At 40.0% G+C, this 22,098-nt stretch overlaps 1 protein-coding gene across 1 annotated transcript in view; it reads left to right on the forward strand.

Annotated features, from left to right (window-relative positions):
• The window catches only part of LOC149225741 (chorismate synthase 2, chloroplastic-like), a 90,553-nt gene that overhangs the window by 27,005 nt on the left and 41,450 nt on the right, over positions 1–22,098 (forward strand). Inside the window, exons 3-4 of the mRNA XM_089377302.1 lie at positions 14,659–14,735; positions 14,918–14,976. Of these exons, the coding sequence (XP_089233428.1) occupies positions 14,659–14,735; positions 14,918–14,976 (136 nt within the window). The remainder of the gene's footprint in view (positions 1–14,658; positions 14,736–14,917; positions 14,977–22,098) is intronic.

Below are 22,098 nucleotides of genomic sequence, written 5' to 3' on the forward strand. Positions count from 1 at the left end.
CTTAGGGAGATCCTTTTACTTGGTACAATCATGGATTACATGGATTACATGTCAAGCCTTCCTTCTACCAAGCATGGCAACGATTGTGTTTTCGTGGTCGTCGATAGATTCTCTAAGATGGCCATTCTGGCGGCCTGCAAGAAGAGTATCTTAGCAAAAGCCACTGCCAAACTCTTCTTTGAACGAGTATGGGTACACTTTGGGATCCCACAGTCCATTATCTCAAATCGGGACAGCCGATTCCTAAGTGCATTCTGGTCAAGCCTCTGGTCGTTGTTAGATACCAAGCTCACTAAGTCCACGACCTTTCACCCCCAAACTGATGGCCAAACAGAGGTCGTCAATAAGATGATTGTGCACATCCTGCGCATGTACAACTCGAAGCACCCACACACATGGGATGAGAGCCTCCCCTATGTCCAACACAACTACAACAGGGTTCTCCATAGCTCAACTGGCCACAACCCCTTTTAGGTGGGACTGGGATTCAACCACTATGTCCCATTGATGTTTCCATACCATTTGCAGCTACTCAGCCAGATTCGGCTCATGTCTAGTCCGAAGCTGACATGGCTAACAACTTCATTGAGTGCATTCAACACATCTGCTGTCAGGTCCATGTCATATTGGACAGAGCAAATGCAAAGTACAAGCAACACCATGATCATCATCGGGTGCCACACAAGTTCTAGGTGGGCGACAAAGTTTGGTTACATTTGCAGAAGGAGCGCCTCGCTGGGCCCCACCGCAAGCTTCGCCTGCTCTGATATGGGCCTTACACCATCACTAAGGCTGTAGGGTACAATGCTTTCAAGCTTAGCATTCCACCGTTCCTTGGCCTGCACCCAATATTCAATGTGGACCGACTGCAGCCATACTTTCCCCCATTGTTGGACACATCTGACATTGCTGAGCAGTTGACACCAATAGAGCTCAACTCAAGTTGTATCGAACAGGCCACAATTGATAGGATCATGGACACAAATCAAGAACACTCACCAGTAAAGGATCCAACTATATCGAGTTGTCAAAGCAGGCCAACTCCTTCACAAGGGCAAGCGGCTCACTAGAGACCAGGTTCAACATAATTCCCTCACCTCATGGAGGCTTTGCACGCAATGGGGACCATTGCTTCCTAAGTGGGGAGGATTGATCCAGGTGGATATTGGTGGCCACCCGCCTATTCCACCTAGACCTCTAGTTGGTTTCATCAGTGTCCTTGATTATAGCAACATTTACTATTTTTAGCAGTTTTTCAGGTCCTGAACTTCCAAGTTGTTTTGACCCCCTAAACGGTCCTAAACTTAACTGCCAAGGGATGTTAAGTTGCAAGATGAGTTGGTCATGGAGGTTGCACAAAGTTCTGGCACAATAGTAAAACCGCTGCACGAGAGGAGCAATCACCGGGATAAATAACTACAACTGTGAGGAGCATAGCTGATAGGGTTGTCGAGAGGGTGACAAAGCTTGGTAGTGCAAGGGAATCAAAGCATCGGATAGTAGCACTGATTATAGTTTGTGGGATGCAAGGGGAGCAATGGCAAAAGTAAGGTATAACGAGTTATCAGGGAAACTAGTCGACCCCGACACATGAGCATAGGCGACAAGGAGCATGTTGTTTGTGGCTGGCACAACCACGACTACTAAATAGTCAAAGGACAAAGGTTGATGGAACCACAAGTGAGTTGAGTTGCCATTTGGAAAATGTTGCGGAGGATGCACAACTGAGCAAGAGATGTGAGCATGAGGGGACCTAGACTAGGCCGTAACAACTGAGCAAGGGTAGACCACGTACGAGTGGCAATTGAAGGATGACAAGCCAAGGTTGTGGGTGGAGTTTGCAGATTGACATAACAATAGTTTAGTTCAACTAGCAGGATTGACAGAGGTAACGGAGAGAGGGAGACCATACTAATCAGGGCGTAAGAAGACCAAATTTCTCAATTGATTTTTTCCGATTTCGAGATGGCAACAATTGGTCTGAGGTTTTAGGATATATTTGATGGGGCTTACAATTTTAATTCATGGAAGGAGAGGATAATGTTGGTTCTCATGGAGAATGACCTATGGGATTTGATTTTGTAAATGCCCTGGTTACATCTCCTTCAGACAGTACAAGTTTGGTAGCCCACAAATTAAAAGATATGAAAGCTAGATGTATCATCATGGATGTGATGCAGGATTATGTGATACTTCACTTATCAAGGAAAAATGGTGCCCATGAGATGTGGAACACTCAAATGAACCTTTATTAGAGTGATAATCAAAATCAGAAAATGGTGTTGAGGGAGAAGCTTAGGAACACCAAGATGACTGAATTAGACACACCGACATCATACCTCACCAGTGTTCAACAAATTCGAGATGAACTTGGAGTTATTTGGGGAAATTGTGCAAGAGGATGAGCTTGTAAGGATAGCGTTGAGCGGGTTCTCAAAAGCTTGGGCTACCTTTGCAATAGGTCTTCTGGCATGAGAAAAGGTACTAGATTGGAACAAATTGTGGGATGAATTCACTTAGAAGGAGATTTGGGAGAAATCATTGTCTCGAGGACAACAAAAGAGTGGGGATAATGAGAATCTTGCTCTTGCCAGTCAGGCAATGAAGAGCAAATGTTCAAGTAGCAAGGGTGAGGAGACAACCTCACAACTCAAGAAGAAGAAAGACTTGACTAAGCTCAGGTGTTTTTCCTGTCATAAGACGGGACACTATGCTTCACAATGTTCAAAAAGGAAGAAAGGGGGGAAAAACATGTAGTCAACAATAGTTGCGTTGGAAGAAACTTAGGAGGAGTATGCCAAGAAGTTTGAAACCAAGTTTTAACTTGTTTCCTACCTTACCTCAAGTACATCACTAGTGGGTGTGTGGCTGCTAGACAGTGGAGCCACATGGCATATGGTAGGGGTACTTGAGCTGTTTGATAGCCTGGCTGAGTGGGACTTAGAACTGCATGTGGAGTTTGGTGTTGATTCCAAACATTTTATGAAAGGGGTTGGAACAATGATATTACAACTTGAGTTAGGAGGTAGGTTAGAAGTGAAGTACATGTTATGTGTGTTAGAGCTCAGGTGGAGTTTGCTCTCAGTATCTATGGTAGAGAAGAAGGGGTTTTGTGTAGCATTCTTGGATGGATAGGTACTGATCAAACCCAAGGTATCTAGTTCTAATGAGGGACATGTCATTAGATTTAGAGATAACAACCTGTATAGGCTAAAGGACCAACCTATTTGAGTAATGGCACAAAGCAAAACAGTGACAAAGGACAAGGAGCGAGAAGCTTCAAAGGTTGAATAACTCAGAGGGAGTCAACCTTTAGGCTTAGGTGGGGAGGAGCAATCGATGGATTCCTCTAAATCTGTCAAGAAGGTCTCTTGGTATGAGATGACCTTACAGGATGTTCAGGAGAAGGAGGCTGGGAGCAAGTGGCAAGGACGACTTCCATTTTAGAGGGAGCAACCAATGCGACTGATATAGTTCCAGGATCGAAGTTAGTTCTAGGGGCAGAAGTACCTCTATCACTAAGAGGGAGTGTTGATGTTTGTAGCTCGGGTAGGTACTTCTACACAAGCTTAAGTGTCTAGGTGTGCGACATCTCCCAAGATCTCCTTAGACAGTTGCTCTAGTTTGAGCAAGTTGCTTTTGTACTTAGCCTAAGTTTCAACTTTAGAAAGACACATAATTATTGTGTTGGCTAATTGAGATAAAATAAACTTAGGAAAAGTGAAATATTTACTTTAATGATTATGTTTTAATCTCAACTGTTGATCTCAAGTGAGACGAGATTTAATCTTGGCTGTTAATCACTTTGGGAATTAGGGTTTGGGATTTAGCTCAATGCAAAGTTATAAAATCAAGGGTAAGGAGAGGGAGAAAGATACAATATACAACAACACAAGATTGAGAGAGGCATCTTAGTGAGGAGTGTGATACTCTAGTGTGTCAGGTTTGAGCAAGTGCAAAAAGGAGAGCTTGGACATTCGTATTAGCCAAGGAGATCGGGGATTGATCTAGGGCTTGATTTGTTGGGTCAGATCCAAGGTATATTGCTAAGTCACTTGACATGGGGATACATGATTCGACAGAAATAGGGATTCGAGTGTCGGATACAGACACATTGACCCCCTGGAACAGGACACGTTCGGATATGTTATATATATTTTAAAAAATTAGATATTTCTTACACAAATTCTCATTCATGATACAAATTCATTGATTTCAAACATAGATCTTCATCTAGATGTAAGTTTTACAAAGTAACATTATGCATACAAATATTGTGGCATAAATGATAAATCATAATACATATTCAATTCATCAATGATCCAATAGGAGAAAAACAAGATAGTAAGATAAAGATATTGTAGTTGTTAAACACACATGGGCAACAACATAATCTGAAGGATAAAACATGAGAATATATTTTTATTAACAAGAGATATACATTTATAGTACATGGTTTGACCGTTGGGTTTCACATCCCAAGGTCTCTTGGACTCCTTTTGTCTATTCGACTTCCACACTAACCCATTGAGGATTAGGTGTCCAACATTCCCTCCCTTAATCCGAAGGGTTATGTATGAGTCCAAGAAGAGAGCTGTAATACAAAATGTGCAAAAATGCATGGCAGCACTAGGCTGAATGTGCTCTCTGAAATGTTGGTATAAAGGGTGGTGGTTTAAGGATGACCACCAACACTGGAACACTTAGTGCAGTTCCCAGAACTCTTCCAAAACTGGGAAAAAGCTGAAGTCTTTTGCTAGAGGAAGTGCTCCTATTGTTTTGAAGAGGGAAACCTTCAACCATGAAAGGGAGGTCTCACCCTGCATAAAAGGGAGAACTTCAACCTAAAAGGGAAGTCTCAACCTGTGATGGTTTAAGGATGACCAACAACTCTGGAATGCTTAATGCAATTCCTGGAACTCTTCCAAAACTGGCAAGAAGATGAAGTCTTCTGCTAGAGGAAGTGTTCTCAATTTTTTTCTTGGAATTCTTCCAAAACTGGCAAGAAGCTGAAGTCTTCTGCTAGAGGAAGTGTCCCAGATTACCAACTGAAGGCATGTTTAGGGGCATCTTTGTTTCTGGCTACAACTCTGAATCTGGTATGGCAGGTTGTGGCTCAGGCTCGCTTGATGTGGCTTTGAAGCTTGTAGATGACCATCATTTCCCCCCTTGTCAGATACAAGGTGAGATGATGGAGAAAACTCAACTGCAAGACTGTTCAATACTCTGGAACAAGTTCTGACATGTGATTGGAATATCTTCTTGGCTGTTGATGCCCATTGCCAAGAAGCGATCCATCCAAGATGAATCTTTGTTCTTGCAGGATGTTTGTTTCTGAAGCATCTGTGTGAAGAATGGGTGGTTTTATGACAGTGCTTACATGGATGAAGATCAAAACAATGATCTTTCAAATGGCCAACTCGGTCACAGTGTTGGCATTTTACAATCTGTTGTTGTTGTTGCTGCTGTGGAAGAGGGGCAGAATCTGGAACAGCTGGAGGTGAACTGTCATGAAGGAATCCAACACTCTGAAACTGAATGGGCTTTGAGTAGTCTGGAATATGAAAGGACAAGTCCTTCTCATATCCAAGACCAGTTCTGTGCTTGTTGTAGACAAGTTGTTCCCAAGGTCTGATGATGGGCTTGGGAAGTGCAGATTGAGTTTTTGCATCTGCATGTACAACTGCTGCTTTATTGGGTACTAAATCTGAACCAACTGTAACATTATTGACTTGCTTTTGATGGGTTGCAGTCTCAATGTTCTGAACAAAAACATGTTTAGAATGAATCCTCTATTTTAATTCTTCTTGCTGCAGCTGAGATTCGAGCTGCAAAAAATCAATTTTCTCTTGTGCATTTTGTAGACAGACCTGAATGTCTGTGAGAGAAACTTTGCTGATTTTTAATGTATCATGAGTGGTAGACAATATCAGAGTTTTGAGGAACTCTAATACTTCATTGATTCTGGCCATTTTTTTTTTCAATGTCAGAATTACACCTTAAAAAACTGATCACAACTATTACTCAATGCAGAAAAGTAATACCCACTCACAGTACACATCAATATCCTTTATAAATGTGCAGCAAATGATCAGTGTGCAACCAGCAAGCACCAATTACAATCCATATAAAAATAAGAGTTTACTCATGACCAGCACTATGTTCTGACAATACAACCGACTAAACTTTTCTCCACAATTTGTCAAAACAATCATTGCCTTTATACAACCCACCAAACTCTTATGCAGCAGTCGAATCAAGGAATCAATGCATATATATGTAGAGAAAAAATGAGTTTTAAATACAATGCCACAACTGGGGCAGCAACAATTGCAAACTTGCTTGGATCCTTCAAATACTCCTTCACTTTCAAAGCAGAAATGATGGCTATCAAAACTTCAACAACTATAGCACCATGTCATGGACAGGACTTGAATGCTCATATATAAATACTTTGACTAGGGTACGAATCAATATTCTCTGATCTTGCCACTTTCTTCAAAGAAAACAATAGTCCACTGTAAGAAACCCAACCGGAATAACTAAGAGAAAACCACAAAGAGTCCTGAGTTTGTATGGTTTGGTCCACTGTAGTATTTTAACAAATAGTTTGTGTATCAAATGCTGTAGGTGCATTCCTTGTTGTTGGCTCATGTAAATACATAATATGCTGGGACAAATACTTGTGGAAGAACTTCAAAATATTAATTTGATATCAACTTTAGACCCAGCAAGCATAAATAATACTAATAACAAGTGTAGCAATACAAACTTCTTCACTCTTCCTTGAAATACATGTTCCGGATTTACACAATGATGTTGTACATGCTAGCAACCATTTAACTATTTTAATAGATAAAGGGGAGAGCTAGTACACAAACAAAATCTGATATATATATATGCATTGTCAATGATGGCATTAACTTACAGTTTGCTTCAGCATTGGAGATACCAGATTTGAGTAAGTTACTGGCAGTTTTTTTTTTTGGCTACCTCTTCAACATATATCCTCACCTCAACACATCCTCTTCTGAAATAGTGACCATGTTCAGAAAAGCCATGCAATATAGTTGAAGTTCATTCATTCATTGGCGACTTCATCAATTACTCATGCCCAAAACTCATCTCATCTTGTCGACGTAGTGATTGATAACTTAGTGAAGAAATCTTCATGCAGACAAACAGATGACTGCAACTTCCTTTAAAATTGCACCGGCTTCACCTGAAACCTCGATTTCGGCTCCATCCTTAATATGACAATGACTTCGCTCTTTCCAACAAACAACGGTTACCCTCTGTTGAGCAACGATTAACAATAGTTTATTGTGGCAACAACACTCTAAACAACAGGAGGAAAACGACTGTTCTCAACAGTTAGTGGATGACTAGCAAATAAATAACGGTAGTGAGAGATAAACTCTTAGCCGAGCAATGACTTTGTTGCTCTTGATGTGGGCAGAGCAGCTCAAGGGATAGCAGCAGCGGAAATTGTTTATGTGCATTCGATGGCAGCCAACACCGTATTTTTTTTTCAAAACATTTGATTTTCATAATATATTGACCTGCAACGTATATTATTTTCTGTGCAGAGGCATACAAAACTCGACTTTAACATACCATTCAGGCATATGCATAGTCCAATGCACAATTCAAACTTTTCAATGCTTCAAACGATCTGTATATAATGCAATTTTTTTTTCACAGCTTCAATAGAGTTTGCATATATCGGCCTTTTAGGAATATGTTTTCGTGACAACACACCCAATTTTCACACACGATTTCCAACGTACATCAGTCAACATATAACGATATTTCTAAATGAGTTTCAACATACCATTATTCAATGAAGAGATACCATAACCTCGCTCTTAAATCCGCATATAAACTCTGAATGTTTCGTCGTGAGACTATTCTCGAGTGTTACAACTGTGGTTGCAGAAATGTGTTTTTATTGGGATTCATTTCTGCCAAAATGGAAAGCGTTGTTGTTCTTTTATGTAGAGAACCTTGCTTGAGTGTCAACGCGCTGAAAGATATGAACTGGGATCTAAGCCAATGGTGCCCGCTAATCGATGATAGATGCTTTCTGCAGTGGCTCGTCAAGATACCTTCAGAGCAGGAGCAAGTTGCAACTGAGGGCACACCATATCAGTGCTCAACAAATCAACAAAGTAGAAGAACTTTGGAAAACAAGCCCTGATGCGACCCTTGAAGATCTCGAGAAGCCCGGTGTAGATGATGAGCCGCAACCTGTTGCTTTAAAATATGAAGATGCGTATCAGTATCAAAATGTTTTTGCACCGTTGGTGAAATTGGAGGCGGATTATGACAAGATGATGAAAGAGTCGCAGAGCAAAGACAACATTACTGTCCGTTGGGATATTGGTCTCAATAAGAAGCGCATAGCATACTTTGTCTTCCCAAAGGAGGATAATGAATTGCGTTTGGTACCTGGTGATGAGCTGCGTTTGCGTTACTCTGGGGATGCATTGCAGTCAGAGAAGAATATGAACAACCCTTACAACACAATCAAGTACCCGACGGGCGTTTCTGAGGCAGAGAATCGACAGAGTATATGGGCAGAGATCCAGGCATTAGGCAGGCAGAGAGACAAATGATACCAGGAACGTTCGCGCTGACATTTTCTGCAACTAGAAGAGGCGGACAATGTAACTGTTATGATAGCGGACAGTGGGCAGCGTAGTTGTCTGACACACAAGACTGGAGTAACGGTGTGCAAAAATCAAATAAAATTGTGCCATTCAATGACAAGTCAGAGGTGCGTTTTTGCTAGGGCAGAGATGGCAGGTCTGAGCAAGGAGCGTTTTTAGAAGGCAGGTGAATAAAAATGGCGCTGGAGAAATAACAGGTTGCAGCTAAAATTTAGCTGAGAAACTATTCATGAAATGCAGAATTGATGGTAGAAATGATCTGCACATAAAGGCCATAAAACAAATGGCTCAAATTAATTATGCAGGGCAGGAAATCGCCTGCTCTGATACCATGTTAAACACACATGGGCAACAACATAATATGAAGGATAAAACATGAGAATATATTTTTATTAACAAGAGATATACATTTATAGTACATGGTTTGACCGTTGGGTTTCACATCCCAAGGTCTCTTGGACTCCTTTTGTCTATTCGGCTTCCATACTAACCCATTGAGGATTAGGTGTCCAACAGTGGTTTTCTCATTAAGTCATCAAAATCAAAATGTGTTACATAGGTAGTGCAATGCCAATGGCAAATAGAAATAGCAAATACAAAACAACTACAAGTATACAAGCCTCAAGGCAGTAGGTAGCTCATGACTCATGAGTCATCAATCCTCATAGTCATCATCAAAATCAACATCACTGTACTCATCATCATGGTCACCACTGCTCTCCTTTGCTGCATCCTCCTCCCCTGTATCCAAAGTCATCTTTGCATTTGCTGGTGTGGAGGATGACCCCTCTACAATATCACCATCATCAAATGTGACAGGCTCTAGCACTAGATCATTGAGATCCAAGTTGGCCAATGCCAACTCAACACTGCTGTCCAGACCCATATCATCAGGAAAGACATCCCACATCTTTGTCTTTCCCTTCAACCACTCATCCCTCTGCCTGTAAATAAGACGAAGGTTGGTGTGCACATACACCATTGTCTCTGCCCTGCACTGCTTAAGCCTGCTCTTCTTGACACTATACAAATTCCCATATGTGCTCCAATTCCTCTCGCAACAAGAGGATGAAGTCCCCTGAGAGAGGAGCCTCATGGCTAACTGCTGTAGAGGAGGGCTTGTTGCCCCATGATTTGCCCACCAAGAATAGGGCTTTTTGAGCCCCCCTGTCTCTAATCAGATCATATCCTGCGAATCGACCAGTGCCAGTGGAAAAATTTGCAAAGGCATCCTCCACCTCATCAAGGAATGCTCTATCTTGAAAAACCCGCCCGAATGCATCTTTCCTCCCCTGTGAGATTTCACCATCCATGTGAGGAGGGAATCTGCGGGAAGGTCCAACATTTAGCCACTCATGGCTGTAGTATTTTGGGTTCAATGAGCGAGCCAAAAATGTGAAGGTGTGCAATTCTTGTCCCATATGCTGACGAGAATATCTTGTATGGTGGTGAAGAAGGCCTCTAATGATGTCTCATACTCGGGGCACTCACTCTGTAATATAATGCTCCTCATAGACTCAATCATGGAAGCCCATCCCTCTTAAACCTCTCCTAGGATGGGTTGGTCTATATCTGCAAATTGAAGCAAGGAAATGATAGGGTCCATGATTTGAATAAGTAGATCTACCCTCTCCCACCAAGCATCATCTAACACTGTGTCCTTCACTTTTTTAGAGGCTACTTGATCTGTGTTTCTCCAAAAAGACTAAAACTCTGAAATAACCATGGCCCCAAGAGCGGTCTTGACCTCCCTTAACCTCTTCAACATTATGAATGAAGAGGCAAACCGTGTATCCACAATCTTCAACAATGATAGATTGGTGTACTCCTCGTAGATAGTGAGGGCATTTGTATGATTTTGTACAAAGTTGCAGATATGCCGCGCATCCTCAATAATGCTACCAATCCAAAGCACATCAGAAGTAATAGATTTAAGTGCTAAGTTCAATGAATGGACAATGCAAGGTGTCCAAAACACTTGTGGATATTTATCTTCCACAATCATGCCAATAACCTTACAGACAGGTGTATTATCTGTAATGATTTGCACACAAGAATCAACACCTACATCTTCTATAACTTTAATAAACAACTCACCCATATATTGTGCATCCTTTTATTGTCCAAGTGCATCCACTGCTTTCTAGAAAACTGGACCATTCAAGGAAGACACCATGAAGTTGATGAGTGGGTGTCGTGCTGGATCTGTCCATCCATCAGAAACAATGCTAACCCCAGATGTTGGCCATGATGCTTTAATAAGCTCAAGCATTTTTTCCACCTCTTTTTTTGCCTTCATCAACAATGCGGTTCTAAGCTTCTTTGGTTCAGGAGGCACATACCTTGATGGAGACACATACCTTGATGGAGCCCCTTGAGTTAGAGCTCGACACATCTCAATAAATATAGGTGAGCGTGCGACATTAAAGGATATGAAGTTTTGATAGAAAAAAAGGCAATGGTGAGATCAAGCTCTTCCCATTTCTCTTTCTGAAAAATCTTGTCCATTGGACCAAGTGAAATTGCCTTTCTTTTTGTTGCTTGTCCCCCACCAAAACTCTCAAATGGGAATTTGTTGCTGCTTTTCCTCAAGAATGGAAGGGGGTCATCATTCTTGGTTTTTTTAGATTTTGCAGCCACATTTGCCATACCAACATTGGACTCTCTTTCCATTTCTTTCTTCTTTGGTAAAGGCACCTTTGTACAAGCTGCAATTCCACAACCTGGTAAAGCCAACAAATGACCTTTCACACGGAAATATGTGCTTGTGAAAGTAGTGTTGCAATAGCTGCATTTCCAACTCACATTGCCTCCTCCCTTCACCTTGCTGCTTGGCCCTTGCTCTCTTGTGACATATTTCCACAAGGGATATTTGTTATCTTGAGGAGGAAGTCTTCCCTCAACATTTGAAGTTGCTGTTGCAGCCCCACTTGCAATAGAGGGAACACTTGCAGCAGACCCTGATGAAATTGGGAGAGGAGGGGCATCTCCAATGGGAACATTCTTCCCCTTCCTTTGCCCCTTCCCTGCTGCCCTTGATTGAGCCATGAATGCTGTAAAAAAAAAAAAAAAATGCACAAATTTGTAAAAGAAATGCACATGCAAACTACTGTAATAAAAATGCAAAAAAAATAGAGAGAAAATGCACTTACATGTTGCTTGAATCTCCTTGAAAATGCTCCCACACCCTTTGCTTTTTGCTCCCAAACACCCACAGCAAACCCACAACAAACAAAGTAAGTCAATGTGAAAAAAGAATGGCAAAAACTGCCTTTTTAATGCTGTGCGGGTTGCCAAAATGGGGATTCGAATCCGAAAATCGGGACATGTTCAGAAGGACGCAAATCCGACCAAATCATGTCCGATTCGGGACACGACGGGCCTGGGGGACGAATCCGGTTTCATAGGTATATTGTAATTTGTATCTCAGTTGGGCCATTATCTCAATGTAAAGTTATAAAATCAAGGCTAAGGAGAGGGAGAAAGACACACCATATAGCACAAAAGATTGTAGAAGGGCACTTTTATGTGATTACTTCAAACTCAAGCACACAAGATTGTAGAAGGGAATTTTTTATGTGATTACTTCAAACTCAAGCCACAGTAGGATGTGCACTTCTTTTGTTATTTTTTGTGTTGGTTCTTTCATGGTGGTTGATGATGGTATTAGTTCCTTTCTTGATTGTGATGCAGATCAATGTTTCTCTTCTTACACATTATCGATATCTTCTTCATTATCTTGGATTTACCTATTGGTTTTCCTCCTTTGTATTCCTTCATTGCCACTAACGCTGGTTGTACCTTCAAGTCCCATTGACCTGCTGTTGTCATTTGTGGACATTGATATAATTACTTTGTTTCTTTCTTTCAGGTGATTTTATTGCTGTAGATAAGAGAAATCATCTTGATATTAGTTATTTCATTCTCTTTGATAATAAAAATAACCATATTCCATTAGTGGAGGACAAGCCACATGCAACAATATCTTCATTAGTTGATATTTTTTTACAGCAAAAGGTATTGGTGTTTATAAACAAACCATGCTGCTGCATAACCCATGCAACCATGGTACAATCCTAAAGCATACCAAAATTATAAGATTCATCTTAACTAGCATGAACTTCTTAGATACATACATACTGAAAACAATCTAAATTTTCCTTCTCACATGCATGTAGGAATAGTTTAATAAACTGGCCTAGAGTAAAAGCAAAAAGAAAAAGAAAAACCTTTCATAGTTTCAATCATAAAATTAAATTGACTTAGTGACTAATTGTAGGTTCATCCCAGGTGTCATATGTTGACCAACGGTCGGCAATATTGGTAGAGGACATCTTGTTGGGGTAAGATACACAAAGTTGACAAGGTTGAGCAAGAATGTCTTGTGCAGCAGAAATACCGCTTCATTAATTTTGCTTCTGAGAATGATGAGGTTGTCCCTAGCTTCCTTTTCCCAGTGTCTGAGAGCCAGAATATGCTCGACGGCTTTCACATGGAGGTGTTCCTGACTCTTCGTAGCTTTTTTGTACTTAGAATCAGCCTATTCCCTCTGCGCTTCTGTCTGCTCAATCGCTTTTGTCAGCTAATTGCATGGCAGCAACCATTGCTGAGCAACCTATATTGCTTCTCTTAACCCCATGGATGTACTGCAGCATTGTTGGGCAGCAAGTATACCTTTCCATGGTTATCGAAAGCATTGGGATATCTGAGCCCAGGTCTTTACAAGGAGCTCGCAAAGCACAACCTCGTCTCCTTGAAAGAGAATTCTAGGATGAGAAATGAAGCAGGGAGAACAAAATCAATCCATCTACATTCTGGGTTAAGGAAGGTATGGTTTGCCTGATGCAAATCTCTCGATGAGATCATATAGCAAGTATGATAAGCATGAGGAATTAACTTCTTCCAAGCCATTGTAATAGATAGGACCTTTGCACAAACTGGCATTAATGGCTTTGCTGTGGTGAGAAGACACTCTAGTGGTTTCAACTGTCTGTTAGCAAACTGTCCCTGTGCCTTCTTATTTGGTGAGCCAAACTCCTTTTGTTTCCATGTATCACAATTTGGGTAGAGAGTGCCACCTTTCATGCTTCCTCCCCTTGGGACTTTGTATTGATGATGGTATTGAGGTGTAGAGGGATTTTCCTCCCCCTCGATACATACTCAGAGGGTTCCTTTGTCTTCTGAAACTGCTTGCTTAGCCATCTGATTGACTTGGGAGTTGAATCTTTTTCTAACCTGAAAATAGTGGACTTATTTAAATGCATTGAGTAGCAGGACCATTTTATGATAGATGCATGCCAGGGCTTAGGAGGAGGGAGCTCTTTCCTGCTTCAGTGATCTTGTGATTATGTTGGAGTCCTCAACAATAACTACATCCCTTTGCACAATGTCCTTGAGGAACCTGACTCCTTGATACATTGTTAGTGCTTCCGCTTGTTATTAGTTGCTTGTCCCTATATCCAGGAAAATTTTAATTTCTAGATATGGTGCCCCTCCGCCCCCTGCCCGCCCCATACTTGCGACCCCCTCTATGAGTTGATACTACGCTTTTTATATTAGATGATTATTTTTAGACATGGGACAAAGATACCTTATGCTTGCTATTTGCTATGATATGTATACATGTATTCACCACTTCTATTGACTACTTTTGATCACTAGTGCCTGTGGATATTAAGATACTCTTCGTTTTCTTTCCTTTATAATACAAGGGCAGAAATGCATGCAATTCTTTCTGTTATAGTAGATATAGGAGCTGCTATACCACTCCCACTTTATATTACATTGATTGTACTCTTTTATTCCCATTGACCTACTTTTGTGGTCATTTATTGGACATAACTAAAATTATCTTATCTTATCTAAATTAGTTGTTTGTATTATATGTGGAAACTGTTTTAAAATTTGGAAGACTATTGTGGTTCATCTTGTGAGATATGAGTTGATTTCTGAGAATACCTCTCTTGGAAATTATTGTAAATCTTAGGAGGCCGGGACAAAGCCGTATCACTACTCCTCGTAAAGAAACTGACACATGCCGCATTCTCTCAGGTCTTTCTGAAGGTTAGTTTCCTTATTCGATCACCTTCCTAAGAATCAAATTCTGTGCATTTCTTGAAGTATTCATCTGTCTTCGTTCATTTTTTCTTTTTGCGTTTGGTACCAACCTTAAACAATGCATGGTATGCATTATTGTATAACATTTACAATGTCTCTAAAGTATCTGACCATGAAGAGTATTGCAGGTCAGACTACTGGAACTCCAATTGCTGTGCTTGTGCCAAATACAGATCAAAGAGGAAATGTGAGTACTTGAAACAAATGTAGAATTTAAATCAGACAGGTTCAATGAAGAAGTTACCTACTGATGTGTCATTTGTATTCTATGTGTTGTTACATTCTACTTCTGTTGTTGAAGCAGTGCATTAAAAAGAAGTGGAGCTGCTTGTAGTAATAGAGTCGAATTGGATTTTATGATGATAGACGTCTTCTATCATGTGCTTCCATGACCTAAAAAAGTATTGATCGACTGTAGTTGAGAAGAAAACAAGATGCAGGAAAATCATGCATTTTTATATAAAGTACATAGCAATAGTGTGTATTTTTTTCTCAAGGGAAATCATCCTTTCTCAGCCTGAGGACGAGAGTGAGGGTCAATACAACAATATTCATAAGCACATAGCCATTACAACAATATTTCTCATCATCATGTCACTCACAGGGAATTGAACCTGGGTAGGGGAGATAACAACCATTCTACCCAACCACCCAAGATAACTCCAATTGACATAGCAATAGTGTGTATATCCTTCTGAAATAAATAGAAAGAGAAAGTGATGCATTGTAAATACCAATGTTCCACCAAGGTTCTAGGACGAGGAGGCGAGGGAGCGAGGATATGCGGGAGCAGCCTATGCAAAAGCTCCCCACCAATTTTTAGGAAACGTGGGGGGACGTCAGGGTCTTAAAAACTTATAAATATAAAATATAATTTATAAATTGATGAATCATATCACTGAAACAAATTTAAAACGAAAACATAAACGCTGCAAAGCATGATCATTGATATGAATATCATTATCATATAAATTTAAAATTCTAATTTATAATCATAAATCATATGTTATGATTAATTTATTAAACCATATTGATGTTCCACTTCCTACTATGAACATTGAATGCTAAATATTGACATAAAATTATAAAAGTCAAGTCTGATACATCAAGAGTCAAAATTTTTTAGAATTATAAAAGTCAAGTCGAATACATCAAGAGTCAAAATTTTATAGAGTCAGAGTAACATAAGAACATCAACATATCAAAAGATAAACGAGCATAATTTTGCTCAAGCCTCAAGGTAATGCCCCGCTAGTCTCTGCATTCAGCGGCTGCATGAATAAATCAGGATCAACCATATCATCATCTGAATCTGAATCACTAGCATTCTCAAACATGCCGAGTGGCACACCAACCAACCCCATCTGTCTCTCATCAAGTCTCTCCTCCATATCTACCTATGCATCATCCTTTGGATCAACATCCGATCGTGTTGCTGGTCCCTTCAAATACTCAGGTGTCTTCCTATGCTCAAGACGTAAGGCACTATGCACAACAACTAACTTCTCCGCTCTTTTAGAGGTAAGCTTGTTCCTCTTGATAGAATGGATGAAACTATATGTGGACCAATTCCTCTCTGCTGCAGAGGAACTAGCAATCTGAGACAACAAACGCATAGCTAGATCTTTGAGCTCTGGAGCACCATCCCCATGCATCCTCCACCAGCCAATCGGGTCATCTTGGGCTAGATCTATGCGATCTGCCTGAGCACCGCGTGTGTTGAAGGGGTCGCTAAGAGATGCAAACTGAACAAACTGTCTTCGAAATCTTTCCCCCTCCTCCTCATTGTACATCTTTGCAATTGCATCTAGGAAGCCATTCTTTACCTCAGGATCATCAATAGGAGGCACCCTCCCAGGTCTCTCAACATACCATTTTGGGTTTAATGCATATGCTGCCATGTGCAAAGGTATGTTCATGTGATCCCACCTATGCTGAATGATGGGTCGAATCTGGGATGTACAGAACTCTAATGAGGGCTCCCTCTGCTGAATGGCTACCTTCACATGACCCAACATGCTATCAAAGGTATCATAGATTTCTCCAAGACTAGGAGCATCTGAATCAGTGTAACAAGTGACCTCCACAATATGGCCCAAGAATGACACCAAATAAGAACAATCTGCCCACCAATCATTATCCAACACCTGAAGCCTAACCTTCTTCCCCACTCTGAACTCACAGCCAAGGATTGTAGAGGTGCTTGTACCTCTAGCATCCTCTCCAATAAGAGAAAATAGCTAGCATATCTAGTATCAGTGGGCTTGAGGAATTCCTTCCTCGTGTGAGCCCTGTACATAGCCAAGGAGGTGTGGTGGTTGCAGATAAACATCTGCACATCTCTTGCAACTGTCACCAAGTCTGATATCCACTAAATCTTGCCAATGTCCTTCAGTGCATTATTGAGTGCATGCACACAACAAGGAGTCCAAAAAATATGTTGATACCTGTTTTGAATCAATAACCCAACTGATCTACAAACTGCTGCTGCATCTGTCACAACCTGCACCACACTATTAGGCCCAACATCCTCTATAGCTTCTCGAAGAAGCTCAAATTGGAAAGATGCATCCTTGCGCTTTCCAGAACAGTCAACAACTTTAAGAAAGAATGGACCTTCTAAAGATGTCACTATGATGTTGATTAGTGGGCGTTTTCGGATGTCAATCCATCCATCCATAACAATAGAGCAACCAAACCTCAACCATGTTTGTCTCATTCTCTCTTTTTGCACATTAATTTTGGACACTTGTCTATCTAAAATTGTTGTTCGTAGCTTATGTTCTCTGGGTGGTACATATGAAGGCCCTATTCTTGCAATTGCTTGGACCATTTCCTTGTAATAAGGAGAACGAACTACATGGAAGGGTTCCATTGGCAAAAAAATATTGCCAATTGCATCATCTGTGTCATTTCGATCTAGAACGTTGTACATCCCAGACACTGTACCACCCATTGCAGAAGAACGAGATGCACCAGTAGAAACCTTTGTCTTTTTTGATGAAGCACTGGATGGAGGAATATTTGTGGATGGATCAACATGTCTACTAGAAAACAATCCTTTTCCAGTGGCTGCCCTTTCTAGCCTCCAAAGTTGCTCTCTTTGAGCTGAATTCAGGTTCTTTGAGGGACACATATTGACTCCTTTACCTGTAATAGCCAAAATGTGTTGCTTCACCCTGGTATAGCTGCCAACAAAGTGATGCCCACAAATATTGCAGACCCAATCATGTGAGCCACCACCAACTTTTGGATTCTTTTTCGGCAGTCTGGTTGCATAGATTAGAAGTGGTTTTAGAGGATTAAATGTCCCCTTTGCAAATTTTTCCAGCTCTCTTGGTGGGCCTTCAGAATCTACACCATGCCTATTTTGGTTTCTTGCCCCCCTGTGACTGCTTTCAATTTCTTCTTGTGCATCTTGTGGCTCACTACCACTTTAGCTGCTGTCACTGTTCCCACTGTTCCCAGAAGAAATCTGACTCTGACTTTTAGTTGTAAGTTGAATGACAAATGTAGGTTGCACCCTGTAGTGAAAGTAAAGAAATTTAAAAACATTACATAGGCTGACTAATACTAACAGCACACACATTGAACACTGATTTTTTATTTTTTATTTATTTATTTATTTATTTATTTTATTTTATTTTATTTATTTATTTTTTATTTTTTTTTTAATTTTTATTGGAATTTACAAGAAAAAAATTAAAATTAATACACAGTCAACACTAAAAAATTAAAAAAATTTAAAATTTACAAAAAAGAAATGAAAAAAACACAGTCAAGTTAAAAAAAAAAAGCAGCCTACAGGCACACAGTAAACACAGAACTGAGAAATTTTTTAAAAAGTTACAATTTACAAAAAAAATGGAAAAAAAACAGCAGTGGGAAAAAAACAGGGTATTTACAACTTGACTGTCGATGGGGGCTGCAAACTAGACTGTCAAAGTCACAGTTCTGGTTCGAACTTCACAGTTCAAGAATGAAGGGGGCTGCCACAAGTCGCGGTGGTGTTGGAGTCTGGACAGGTCAGGCAGCACGGTGCAGCAGCGACGGTGCTTCAGTTGTTGGACGGAGACTGTCCGAGTGATGGCGTCCACGTCCAGGTCGACTGTCCCAAAGATTATTAAATATAAGGAAGCAAAAAAGGTTATCTAATGACTCAGATGGTGGATGAGCGGTTGCCAATAATGGCTTAATTTGTAGCCATCCTCTTGATTAAAGTTTTCTGCTTGTTTCTCTATTTCAAGGGCCTTTCTAATGATTTTGTTACACTTGATGTAATGACTGCTTACTAGAAGCTAATCTATAAACATGATTTTGATTTATCCTTATTCTTGTGCTATGTTTGTTGGTACTAATGTGTCTGTAGATGTTTTATTGCTTTGTAATATTTAGTACATTCTTGTGCTTTTACCGTTTTAGGAATCTTATCTACGTCCCCATTTCAAGTGGCATGGTCATTGAGCTTTTGTCTCAAGAAATTCCGCTGGAGTTTAAGCTTTTATTTAGTTATATGGTTTGTTGTGTTATCCTACGATGTATACAAAAGTCATATGGCTAGCTCAATTATGGGTGATATATGTAAACCTATATAAACTACTTTGTAAGCTACGTTTGTCCTGTCTGTTGCTTATTTCTCTCGTTTTTAGTACACAATGTAATATTTAGTACATTCTTGTACTTTTACCGTTTTAGGAATCTTATCCACGTCCCCATTTCAAGTGGCATGGTCATTGAGATTTTGTTTCAAGAAATTCTGCTGGAGTTTAAGCTTTTGTTTAGTTATATGGTTTGTTGTGTTATCCTATGATGTATACAAAATTCAAATGGCTAGCTCAATTATGGGTGATATATGTAAACCTATATAAACTACTTTGTAAGCTACATTTGTCTTGTCTGTTGCTTATTTCTCTCATTTTTAGTACACAATTGAAGCATTGTTACACTAAATTTAGTAATTTATATTACAAGCTATGAAAAGGGTCAATCAGGTCAATCATACCAATTTTGGGAGTAAAATGGGAAATGCCCTTATTAAGATCTAGTAAAATATGTATAATGCAACAAGAAATGTTGAAGTTCATCTTAGACAATTTTTATTAGAGAGGATGTGGTTCATTTAGATCACTTGCATTCCCCCCACAGCCTCACAGCTCTAAGATGGCCTTTTATGCTGAGCAGTTCTTCCATATTGTTGATGGTCTCAGTGTTTCCCTAGATTACCTACCACAACACTAGTCGCTTGGTTATGGGATTCCCTTGGCTAGTTGAGAGTATGCTCCCACCATTTACGAGTTGAGACAGATCACCTTATTTGCCAGGAGGACAGGATTTGTCAACTTCGCTTCCTTTATGATGTGGAAATGGAGGAGCACTTTACATTTGGGTGCCCTATCTATTATAAGCTTTTTGGGAAATTTCATTACTTGTTTAAATTTATACAGATTCTAGATTCTGTCACTGCCTTCTTTCACCACCCACACTGGATATGCTTGGCCATGTATATTATAGTGGTGCTGACTTTTTAGACGAAAATCCTTATAGGGACCTTCGAGGGTTCACTAGAGGGCATCAAGTGCCCAGCATATACTGGTGTTAAAAGCATAATCAATAGTAGATCAGTGAGACAGTTTATGCCAGTCACTAGTTTGTCTCATCCCACTGTTCCTTGCACCTGCATAAAGGGACTGGTTTCTGTTGCCTTCTATATTTGCATTTTATTTTTATCCAATTTCCCAAGCCCATGTACTAAAATACAAATCTAGGGCAAACTAGGGACTTCATTCAATGTCACAACAGTGAAAGCCCCTCTCTGTTTAGGTTGGTGCTTTTCCAAGTAAGTGGGATAATCTAATAGGATCACCAATCAGTCATTACAATGCTGTTACAAAAATGAGATTGGTGAAACAAGAACTTTGTGTGTCTTTAAAAGATAAAATGGTGGATCCTGGAAAGACTAGTGCCTTGTCTTAGGGTTGTGGAGTCTAGGCAACTAGTGGAGCTTTAAAACATGTGAATCAGGACATGATAAACTCCCTACCAGCAGATATTATCAACCATAACAGATCTGGCGTATTAATGGTAGCTATGTGAAACATACAAAGAAGTGCAGTGACACATCCGGCAACTTATTACAGCCATATCTGTTAAATATGAAATATGAGTAAAGAAGCAACTATGTTTTTTTTGCATGAACTACTCCTTAGTACATTGTAAAACATATTTGACAAGAAAGAGTGGAAGAGGGCTGCTAAAAACACCTTTCACACCCTATTTTGGATAGTAATAGATATGACAGCGATGAAATTCAATCGTGAGCTTACAGCTATGCCAGTTCTGTGAGAATGAATGAAGAAGATGGCAGTTCCAAAAGATGTAACATTCAAGTAACAATAGCCGACTATACCTGGACTTCTACTCCTTTGAGAATCACCCTTTGTAAATGAAATGAGCTCTCTATTTATAGTTGTATCTTTAAACCCTATAATGATTAGTTTAGATATATGGAATAATAAATAATAGTTCTCCTTTGCCTCCAACCTTTTCATTAAAATATTATTTAAGAAAGACCTAGAAGATCCTTCTTCACCTTTTCCTCCACAAGAAAACCTCACACCCTGCATAAAAAAAATATAAAAATGGCCTTGGAGTGTTACCAAGGAGAGTGTTCCTCTTCTTCTGGTTCTATTGTCATGACTTCGGTTTGAAAAGGTCCACCTAGGCACATGTCCTATTCATATGACAAATATTCCCTCAGTATACGCCTTTAATGTGTAATGTTCTTCTAGGTGAGTGCAATCTTGCTTGTGAGGTGTGCCGAAGGGTCCATATTAACGATTATAATGATGAAATATGCCTCCAAATATGCAGAACATGACTCAAATAATGTGTTCCTACCCTGAAGTCCTCCCCAAAAGTGAAATATGCCTCAAAACAGGTAGAAGCTCCTCCAACTATGTAGAAATACCCTGAATTTGAATCTCACTCTTATCAATGCTAGCTATCCTCATCTATGTGTGCTTAGTTTTTACCTTGGGGTTCATGCATTCCACAAGACGTTCCTGGACTTCATTTATCCCTGAAAGGGTAATGCAAGTTTCTCTGGCCCATGATCATGTTAAGAGTTTCCTCTAGGCCATTGCTTATCATTTGCTATTGTGATTGATATTCAACTGTGTATAAGAGTTCACTTCTTAAATATTAATGCACTTAACTGACCTTGGGAGTCCTCCTAAGGTAGTCAATGACTGCTTTGGAGCCTGCAAAATGAACCGTGTCTCTTCATACGATAACACTTCCCTTCATCGTT

The sequence above is a fragment of the Pinus tabuliformis genome, chromosome J (assembly GCF_031772625.1).
Source record: "Pinus tabuliformis cultivar Carrire ecotype Pingquan chromosome J, CPIR1, whole genome shotgun sequence".
NCBI lineage: Eukaryota > Viridiplantae > Streptophyta > Pinopsida > Pinales > Pinaceae > Pinus > Pinus tabuliformis.